The 11,090-nt window shown below is 35.5% G+C and overlaps 1 protein-coding gene across 3 annotated transcripts; it reads left to right on the forward strand.

Moving 5' to 3' along the window:
* The first annotated feature begins 79 nt into the window (after positions 1-79).
* LOC113672512 (uncharacterized) lies at positions 80-10,957 on the forward strand. 3 transcript variants are annotated; one of them, XM_089206235.1, is made up of 8 exons: positions 80-696; positions 3,401-3,633; positions 5,927-6,053; positions 6,653-7,086; positions 7,383-7,558; positions 7,814-7,851; positions 8,603-8,725; positions 9,240-10,957. In XM_089206235.1, the coding sequence occupies exons 1-8, from the start codon at positions 372-374 to the stop codon at positions 10,007-10,009; spliced, it is 2,226 nt and encodes a 741-aa protein (XP_089062361.1). In that variant the 5' UTR covers positions 80-371; the 3' UTR covers positions 10,010-10,957. The 3 variants fall into 3 exon arrangements, with proteins under 3 accessions (XP_089062361.1, XP_089062362.1, XP_089062363.1); XM_089206236.1 differs by having other exon boundaries at positions 9,243-10,957; XM_089206237.1 differs by having other exon boundaries at positions 7,383-7,549.
* The last annotated feature ends 133 nt before the right edge of the window (positions 10,958-11,090 follow it).

Raw genomic sequence — 11,090 nt, forward strand, 5'->3', positions numbered from 1 at the left:
GCCATTGTTTGGTCTCGTCACGGTTGGAGAGAGATCGTTGCGTGACGAGACAGAACAAAGGCTACGAGGGGAGACAAACAAACAAACTTGACACCGAAGAGTTAGTCTGAGAATTATTCCTAGACGTCAACACGGAACATGTGACTAACTTGAACGTCATGTTAGACGAAGAGGAGAGAGTAGATACCGGAAGTAATTAGGATATAACCTTTCAGTTTCTTGTCAGCAAACGTCGATACAGTCAGGACCTCTTTAGGAAACGAGAATGCTGTGATTTTGTTCAAAGTGTGATCTAGTTGATAGCAGATTGATTGAATCGTCTTGCGCGCGTTGATTGACTTCAATCCACGCAACAAAAGATTCTTCACCTGATGAAACCAAAGTGTTTTCTTTTCCTGGTTCTGGTGGATTTCGGTGGAGTTGGTCTCACGGTGTCTTATATTGATGAGTTAAACGTGAGGAGTTACCATGTGGAGAGGAGGACCAAATACGCCGACCTGTTTGTTGTGAACATGAAATATGGCACTCACTGCGCAAATAGTACGGAATTGAACTCCTGGTGCCGGGCGTTAGGAGCATATGAGGCGCCGGGGAATGAAAGTTATTGCAGTTGCACCTGTGATTGGAGCTTAAATTATTTTCTCCCGCTGGCGAAGAAGTGCTTAAATGGAAGCCAACTGCCAGAAAACTTTGGAGGTTAGTACAAAGTCAATATTTCATTCGCGATTTAACTATTCACCGAAGTAGAGGCACAGTTAGAAGTCGGAAAATTGAAGTTTCGCACAGCTCACAAGTTGGAAAAGGTTGATAATAAATTTTGAGTAGTGAAGACCTACCTACAAACTTTAGGTAATTTATAAAGTCAAACTGTGGTATAGGTTTTGCGTTAAAAGGGTGTTTTCGCCGGACAAACCACTGTTCAACATGAGGCTCTTTCAGAACACCTTTGCGGGTGTCCTTTGGGACAAAATTCGTACGCGGACTAGTTTCAAATCCTATTCAACTATATATCAGAAGAAAGCTTATTAACAGCAGTTTGTGATAAAAATGTAATGAAAATGAGCCTGACTTATAAAACGGGGTTCCTTGGCTTTTTGACTATGTTTTTTAAGACTAAACTTATATTAAGTCAGTTTCATAACAGGAAGTTTGCTTACTCTCATAAAAACCATGAATCATGTAACGTGACTGGCCATGTGACTCTGAATATGTGAAAAAGACTTAAAGGAAACCACTAATTACTACAGTTTTACTTTCATTTACAATATTTTGCTTATCATAACAAGAGAAGAATGAACATGTTTGTGTTAGACAAGATAAATTTGCACTAAATTCCTTAGTAAAAACTAGAATTGCTCTCTTGCATTAAGTTTAAATCGATGAAAACGAGGCTGGCTTAGAGTAGGGTTTCCATGGCCTTTTGACTCTGTTTTTTAAGATAACACTCCTTGTGTGAAGTCAGTGTCATAACAAGAAGTTTGTTTACCCTATAAGACTGGGAAATCATGTCATGTGACTCTGAATATGCCAGAAGGTCACTTGGAAAGTATTAATATATAAATTTTATCACTGCAGTTTTACTTTCATTTACAAACATTTGCCTTAATCCTCTATAGGGAAGAGCTAACATGTTTTGTCAAAAAAGATAAAGTTGCAATAAATCTTAAAGTAAAAAACAAGAATTGCTCTTTCAAAATGAAGTTTAAGGTTACTTCTTATCTTCAGAGGCCAAAAAATCCTTTTTTCTCTTATTTGACTAAACTGACTTCAAACATTTTACCAACATTTCCCAAAAAAAAAAGTTTTAAAATCTCCAAAAGCACCTGGGTTATTTATAAAATTGTAATTTCACACAAAAATTAATCAATCAGGAAGGTGTCATAATTTCATACCTGGACAAATCCTCTGAGATAATTTTGGCCACAACCGCACATCTTTGGGCTCATTTTTCATGTTATTTGCATCATGCACTTGACAAAATTCACATGTGGAAGCTCTTTTCTTGGGGAAAAATCTTTGCTCATGGAAAAATAAAAAGCAGAAGAAAGTCCTTGTTGAAAAAAAAAAAAAAAAAATTAACAGGTCCTAAGAAGAAAGAAAGAGTACCATTCTGTCAGGAAAAGAAAAGAATCCTTTGGGAAAGTAACTGGCACTGGCAAAGCTCCATGCTGGCATCCAGATTTTGAACAAAGAAGTTGTGTCAAAACAACATTTGTTGCTCATTAAGTTAAAGACAAATTTTCCTCTTCTTTATGCAAGTACTAGCCTTGATACAAAAACATTAGCAATCGCCTCAAATGGTAATTTTGAAGGCTGTCTGTCAATTTGTTATCTTGCTTCACAGCATATATTGTATTTTTTTTTATTTTTAAATACCCCTGGTTTTTCCTTTGCCTTTGGCAACTTTGCCCATTATTGTGTCATCCTCCTCAGCGCTCCACTGAGTGGTGGAGAAAAAAAATGTCTGCCATGGGTTACTTTTTGTGGGAAATCTTGATCCATTGTCATTGACGTCAGGAGGTCCTGTCGTCCCATTGACTTGTCTCCTGGTGTGGGGCAAGATACCAGTTTACAAGCCATTGTGAGCTAAAATCTAGCATTTGATTTTGGGAGGAATACATCCACTTTGAGTGAATTTATAAGGTATTTAGATTTGACCCATTTTCATCAAATTTTGGTATAACGTTGCAGGGATGTTGACAAATAAAAGTGTGTTGGGAAATTTTGATGTTTGAAATATTTGTTCCATGACATCCATTTATACAACACGCCTCACGATTATTTTAAGCTACTCCAACTTTAGATGCCAATATCTAGACAACCAATCATGATCAGAATATCCAAAAAGTGTGATACCACTTGAAACAGGTTGACCGCTTCATACAAGTTCCTCAGTATTTGGTTGTTTTATTAAATTAATGACCCCTTAATGCAAAAAAAACCTTGCTCAAAAATATTTGGTCACCAGGGAACAGGAATCTCATGCATTTGGCTTTAAGTTAGTAAACGTTACTAGGTATTAAACTTTGTTCCCCATCTCCTGAGTGACTAATTTTTTTGTAGAAAAATTGATAAAAATTAATTCATAACCTCAATTTTTTAGGAAGCAAGGATTATTACTTTATTTTTGGTAGAGACGATAAAACTTTACTTTCTACTTTGAGAACAAAATTAGCAAGTGAATGTACACATGTGACCAGTCCTTCTCAGCACAGCTCAGACTTTGTTGGTCAAATTTTCACTTTGATTTCTGAATTTTGCTTGAAAGTCCACCAATCAAATTTAATGCTATAAAGGTACACATTATGAGAAATAATTCTGTTTTTTGATATTACTGTTACGTTGTGCCTTTTGATTTTAAGGGTGTAATTCCTCTCATTATATTATTCCTCTCACTTAGGTTGTCCAAAGACAGCATATAAAAATTGGAAAAATGGTGGTGTTTTTACTAAAACAGTTAACCTTCACATTGGAGGTACAAAAAAAACCAATGTCAACCCAAATAATTATAACTGCAGCCTCCATGGATTCTATTTTGATTACAGTGGTTTTCAAGAGCGATGGAAAAGAGTAACCAATGATGTCTTTAAACTAACAATTCAAGATGGACAGCAAAAAAAATTCATCCTACAGGTAACATCTTATTAATTAACTTTATTAATCAGTAATTCTTTTAAGTTTCATAGCATCTTTTTAAGCCAGTACAAATTATTGTTTAACTGGCTTGTACTTGAACCCTGAATAGATCAATTGAGGTCATCTTTTTCCTTGATTCAGTTCTTCTCCATAAATGTTTGGGCGAGCATTCATGCAATAGTGTCAGAGAAAGCTATGCCAACCTGATATGCAATTAAGGGTTTGCACAACCTTTAAGAATTCTCCTGACCTCCCAAGTGTTATGATGAGAGTATGTAAGCATGGAAAAAAGTTCTCTGTTGCTTTTCTAAAATATATCTCTCCACGACAGAAGAAGGGAAAATTTTGTTTGATAATTTATGTACTTCTTGATTGATATAGATTTTCTCACAACATGCCCTGGAACATATTATTTCTTACTAGCTAATCAAATTGTGCATCTGACAATCCATTATCCAATCAAAATTTTTGCTATAAAAGTCAAAGTTAAGTTGAAATTTGTGGAAAGCATCAATCAGCACCTTGAGAATGAAATGATTTCAGCTTTGAATCCACATAAATTTGACAGAAAAATACAGAAATGTTTAGAAATTCAATATAGGATTCTTTAAGGGTAGAACTTCTAGAGGAGGAGTTTGATTAAGCTGAAAATGAATGTCACCATGGTTGATTGCCTTTGAAAGTGATGAGAACTTGCCCCATTTGGCTACTGAGAAGAACGTGGTTGAGAATTCAAAGCAAATTGCTCATTGTCTCTTGTGAAGTTTGCTGGTTAGTACAGTTTGCTGTCCCAAAAATAGATGTAATTGCAAATGCAAAAGCATTTATTCTCAAGCATATCTCGGAGAAGATTACATCTTATGGAAAATTTTAAAGCCATAACAGGGCAACTGATTGGATGTGGGATGTTTTCTATGAGACAAATTCAGACTGTAGCGTATAGTTTGGTGCGTATAGTTTCGTGAACATTTTGAAATAAACATGGCAAAGAATGTCTGGTGGAGGATTTTATTGCAAAAGTAAAATGCAAACATTTCCTTGTACACTGTTTATACTCCACATTTTGTTGTATGCTTTTTTTGTCTTTTCTTGAAGTTCCTCTGTGAGGTTGCCCAGCCCACATCATTAATGCTGGCAAAGCACTGATTAATAAGTTCTTCTTAACTTTTCTTTCTTTTCCTTAGGCTCAGGGGATAAGAGATAGTCTATAGGTCACAATTTGGCAAATGTTTCTCCATTTCTAATATTTATTATGTGTATTTGAAAGTACTTTGCAAGTATTGAGATTGGCTTTGAGTTTTTTTTTCAAAATGCATGTGCTTGCAAACACAAGAGGCATAGCATCACAACTGTGACATACATGTACTCCCATCTAAACTGGCTGGTCAACCAATGAGAGCACCCTTGCTATGTCAATTATTTTATAAAATTATGTCACCTAAAATAAATAAAAACCTACTTTTAGTAATACACTAATTAGGAAAACAGCTCCGCTTTAATTGATGTAATTATCTCTATCTACACACCATTATAAGTAGAATTTATTAATAAACACAAACAGCAGTTCACCCACACATATATGATGTGGTTAAATTTTTCCTTGGTTGACAAATTTTCATTTACCGGTGTAATTTTCCCTTTGTCTTGCATCTGTGAATGTAATCTGAGACCAAGAAGAAAGAAACAACCAGTCTTAAAGCAAAGAAAAAGTTAAACCACAAAATAATAATAATAAAATCAGTTATTATTAATATTTTTTATAGACATTAAATAACTAAATGATATAGAGGCAAAGCCAATAATTGGCAGGAGAATTATTCTCCTTTAAAGGATTATGAATTTCAAAGTGAACTCTTTAACCTCTCATCAATTCCATTCCACAATGGGGCTCCTTTGCATTCCATAGTTAATTTTTACCTATTTGGTGAACAGTAAGTTTTGTTTTTCCAGGAATTAATGCAGTTGTTATTTGCAGGATGAAGAATGAAGTTGGGAGATAAACTAAGAAGGAGGGGAAAACAAAACTAAATGTTTTACTTTCAACTGGACAAATTTATATACAAAATGTACCAATTATTAAGTACTCTGCCATCTTATCCATTATTTTGACCTGTGAACTTTTCATGTGTTTTGCTTAAAAATTGGAACCATACTAACTTGCATTGGAAGTATGGGCATTATTTTTCACAATTTATGTTATTAAAACAGGAGACTCTTTGATTATGCATGCTTGGTGTGTTAAAAATTAGCATTTACTTCAAACTTAAACCCTTCAGTTTTCTTCTTTCAGTGGAATGACAAGGAAGGGAAGTTGTCTGGGAGAATCATCTATCTGAAAATGACTTGTGTTGGACTAAAACCATCTAAAGGTCAAAAAGAAATATGCTATGTTCTTAAGGCACAAGGGAATGTAACTTGTAAGTCAAATTTAACTTCTAAGACTTATGTTGTTTTGCAATCATTTTAATTCTTGGAATCCCAAATAACAGATATGGTAGTTATTTTAATGAATAGTATGATTTAAAAATATCTCAGGATTGTTTCCCAGCCGTTTTCTGCTTGAAAGAATTGTTGATCCTCATGGCTCCTGAGGCTGGTTCACATGTTCAAGGCAGACATACGTAGTACTGTATTATGTTTGCATACTGTAACACATTGGTTTAAGAACAGTGTATCAAGGAACACACCATTGTGGCATAAGCATGGGCACTGACATTTTGAGTGTCAGCCCTTCCATTCATTCTGAATAATGGACTACCAATGCTCATTTTGGAAACTCTTGTAATTCTCCTCACTGACACAACACCACTGACATTTTCTTTTAGTTATAAGCTTAACCACTTTATTGATGATAGCAATTAGACAGGCACACATTAATATTCCTAAGTTAATTTTGGAAAAAAATAACATTTTGCTCATATTTTCTTATTGTTTTATTTGTAATATTTGATTGTTAACAACGATGTGTGGGAGTGAGATGAAAATTGCACGTCAACTTTTTTACTTACCTCTTCAGATTATGCCCCATCAACAACAAGCTCAGAATCTTTTACTACTGTTCCAACTACAGTGAGTTCTCCCAATCCATCAATGTTTACACTTTCAACATCACCACAATTATCTCAATCAATACAAACATTCTCCCTGTCATTATCGCCACAACCAACCACTTCCCCATCACCTTCTCCTTCATTGGATGCAGCCACAAGAAGTCCAACAAAACACATAGACAAATTTTCAACATTTGTATCAAAACATGTGGAAACCAGTTCACTTCAAACAAGGCCAGTCTTACATTCAGCTGGACCAATTTTTCCTTCAACATCAACAGCAGAACTGGAAAGCTTCTTACCAGTCAATTCAGAGGAAATTTCTAATCATGTGATAAACACAGGGATCCCAAAATCTTCAGCTAGCACAGAGGAACCAAATTATAGTGAACCAATAGAGGTAGGTTTTCTGTTGGGGAACAGTTGTTGGTTCTGTAAGTATTACTGTTAAGAGGGTGCTCTGTTGTCACAATATTATGTATGATACTATGAAACCATGATTATAATCATTATGGTGCCTAGAAGTTAAATGTGCAACAATATTGATTAACATGACTCCTCACCCTGAAGAATATGTGTTTGGGAAATCTATAATTATTTGTAGAGTAAGAAGTAATGTACATTTAATTGTAAAGTCTTTTAAAGGACAAATTTGATAATTATTTAAAATTTTGTTTTACTTTCTCATGCTCCAAGTTACCAACCACTGAGTCAAGTCTTCCTACCAGGGATGGTCCAGGAGACAAAGAGGCAAGGAAAGGTGGAAAAGACAAAGGAGTAGCAATTGGTGCAGGAGTTGGTGGTGCTGTTGTTTTTGGGATTATTGTCATAGGGTTGTTCATTGTATTTTGCAAGAGAAGAAGGTTAGCTGGGTAAGCTACTTCAACAGAAATTTATAAATATTTTACAGCAGCTACAAACGAATGTTCTAAAAGAAATTACAGAGCTTGCAGATATCATTTGTTTTGACTTGTGTCATAAGTTACATTTTGTTGTGTGAGGGAGAATTTAAGTCAATGTAAATGTTTATAATTTGGATAATACAATCAACAAGAGAGAGCTTACTTAAAGCCTTGTGATCTTGTAATGACCATAGTTTTGAATTGTAATCTGGATTTGTTTCAAAGGGAAAGTACAGAAAAGAAAGCAAAACTACATGTAGGAGGTAAGGTTTTGTATCAACCCCTTACACCTTAACATCAGTATGCATATTGAAGAGAATTTGTTCAACCCTTTAACTCCTATTAGTGACCAAGACAGAATTTCTCCTAACAATATCAATACAATATCAAGTAGACAAGAGATGAGAACAAAGAAAAATATTAATTTGGGGGATTATTAGTTGATCTAATACCAAATTCTCCAAACTAACATCACAAGAACTATATAGCAGACAGTAAGGAGAATCACTAATGAGATCTTGGGAGTTAAAGGTTAACAATCAAGAGTCTTCAGCTGGTGATCATTTCCTTCATTCTCCTGACCTTAATGTGTGATCCAAGGGTGATATTGTAAGGAGAAATTAGATGTTTGTCGTTCTTAGGGGTCAAAGGGTTAAGGGTAAAATTAACTTGTTGGAACACTGGTACACTATTAGACCCTCCTTGTGTCTCAGGTGGATTGATTAAAATATTTAGAAAGTGATCACTGCTGTCTTTTACTCACATTTATTAGCCAAAAACTGCATTATGTGTCTATGAATCTAAAGACCAATTAGGGCTCAAGATGTATAATATTATAATACTGTGCACCAAATTATTTTGACTATATACAATCATGTTGTAGCTACATTATTGAATGACTGTTCAGTATAGAATACAAAGTGAATCTCCTATCACAATTTAAGATCATAGTAAAAGCTAGTTTTGTTAATGAAGTAATAGTTGCAATTACTTTATTTAAAATTTTAATCCTAGTTAAGAACCCAGTGTATGCGAAACCTCAAGATGACATTAAAATGGAAAGACCAAGAGAGAAAGCCACAACTTTCAGCAAACAAGACAGTCAACCAACATACTTGGAACATGTTGACAACAAAGGTGAGTTGGTCAGTAATAATTTGTAGAATGGCAATGGATGGTGTAGAGGGATGGGTCAATATTGCATGAAATTATTATAGTATTTTATTGATTAATAATAGTTACATTAATGGTTCCATCCTGAATTGAATACCATGCTCTGATTGGCTATCCAAGTGGGTAAGTTGAGCCCATCTCACCTGTTTGGGAGTGCCTGCTTTGATTACATGCAAGAAAAAAAATTTGTGGAGTTGACTTACAAAGTGCTTATTAAGTTTTGGAAAATGTCATCAATGGAATTGCCAGAAAAAAAATACTTGGGCCAATATCCAGCCATCTTGATCTCATGCTTGCAGATTAGTAAGGCAGGTATTCCACAAATGGCAGGCTTTAAAATTAATATGAGGAAGAAATAGCTCGGGCATACAAAATCTAGCAGGAGAATTCCCTGATCTCCAATGACTGTTAAACACCCTGGAATCTATTCAGAATAATTCTCTTAACTTTTATTTATCACATTTTTCCATTTCTGCAGTAGGACATGAAAATTACGGAGCTGTATACTGTACTGCAGATGAAAATTATGACAATTCATCTGTTTACCAAAGTCTGGACAAGAATACACCTGCAGCACCACCAGTTTACCAAAGTTTACAGAACAACCAGCCTTCCACCAAGAAACCAATACCAAAACAGAAACAAAGCAATGCAAAAAACCCTGGAAAACCCAGTGTACCTCCAGACCCTGTGTATAGTGTCCTTGAGGAGTCTCACATCAAACAAGGAAATACATCAGAGGCAATATATAATGTACTGGAAGGGCCAGATCCTGGACAAGATACTCCAGGGAACATTCAGGACCCTGTTTACAATGTGCTGGATGGGCCTGGTGCAGGACAGACAGATGAGGCCCCAGATGTTGGTGTTCAACAGGATCCACTGTATAATGTGCTCGAGGTGCCTGAATCCAAACAAGAACAACAGGAACCACTATATAATGTGCTTGAAAGTGCAGGTACTGAAAATGCCCCTTCCAGGCAGCATGGCCCCTCTGATGGTGCAACCAGTGAGCCCCTATATAATGTTCTTGATGGGGCAGATTCAAGTGGTGCAGAATATGCTGCTCCCAATAGACCCCTGTCTGCTGATAGTCATGACAACCCAGCCTATGAGCAGACCCTTGAATTTGGTGCACCACATGCATTGGTGGACAGCCCTGGGTCTCAGAGAGAATCTTTGTATGAGCCCCTGAAAGGGTCTGATAGGCAAGATGTGTATGAGCCCCTTCACAAAAAGGGGAAATGAATGATATCAAGGCTGTGGACCTTGAGTTGAAAACAAAGTTAACAGAAGTTGGTTGCTATTTAGGGCCCTAGGAGCTCTCCATCGAAATTAAAGTCAATATTGACTCTCAATTGTCGTTATGTTAGCCATTAAATCAACAGAGGCAATGGGAGTGTAGGAATAAAACTCAATTCTCTACACTAACTTGTAATTAAAATTTGTATCTCTTTCTGACCGTGTGCATCATTGCATGATAGGTAGTGTCACAGGGCAAGTTATGAGTGAAAGATTTTATAAAGTATTTTAAAATTTGTATTTTTACAACAAAGGATGTAGACATTTGCTGCCAAGCAGAATTCAATGCTATTTTTGTAGTGAAACGTTTTGAATGACTACAATTTTGTAGGTTATGAAGCAAAAAAATAATTTTGCTCTTAATTGTTCTTAGTACTTATCGATGGTTTTTACCCAAATCAAAATAATTTTGCCCTATAAAAATACAGTATTCATACCTCAGAAGAAGTGTTATGAATAGTTTTTGTTACTGTAAGAATTTATTAAGAAAAAAAATACCCCAAGTTGACTTGAAAAAAATGGAATTGAGATCTAGAGTTTTTCTTTTTTTACCAAATTGCAAAAAAAATGTGAAAGTTAATTCTTTAACTCCTGTGAGTGACCAAGACAATTTCTCCTTACAATATCTAAACAATATCATACAGGCAAGTGATGAGAATAAAGAAAAATATCAATGGGATTACTAAATGATCCCATACCAAGTTCTCCAAACTAACATAAGGAGAATCGTTTGGCAGACAGTAAGGAGAATTTATAATGAGATCTTGGGAGTCAAAGGGTCAAGAGTCCAACATTGAAGAAACAGAAGAGTGAGGGAAACAGGTGACAAAAAGAAAAGATCAGGAGCAAGAAATATGTTTCATATGATGTAATAAATGATAGAGAAATGCAAAACAATGCATGTTATTTTGTACATAATTGATCAGCACTGATGACATAACAGGGATGGGCAAGACAGAATGTGGAACTGAGACCATCCTTATCCCCTCTCCCCTCTCCCCCCCCCCCCCACTCAACCACAAGAGCA

Source organism: Pocillopora damicornis, chromosome 5 (assembly GCF_964200805.1).
Source record: "Pocillopora damicornis chromosome 5, jaPocDami1.2, whole genome shotgun sequence".
Taxonomy (NCBI): Eukaryota; Metazoa; Cnidaria; class Anthozoa; order Scleractinia; family Pocilloporidae; genus Pocillopora; species Pocillopora damicornis.

Bases quoted from the DNA above. Each gene is read 5' to 3' on its own strand.
- LOC113672512 (XM_089206235.1), top strand. From the start codon at position 372: ATGAAACCAAAGTGTTTTCTTTTCCTGGTTCTGGTGGATTTCGGTGGA. The intron at 3,634-5,926 runs GTAACATCTTAT...TTCTTCTTTCAG, and splicing joins AAAAAAAATTCATCCTACAG to TGGAATGACAAGGAAGGGAA. The intron at 7,087-7,382 runs GTAGGTTTTCTG...TCATGCTCCAAG, and splicing joins ATTATAGTGAACCAATAGAG to TTACCAACCACTGAGTCAAG.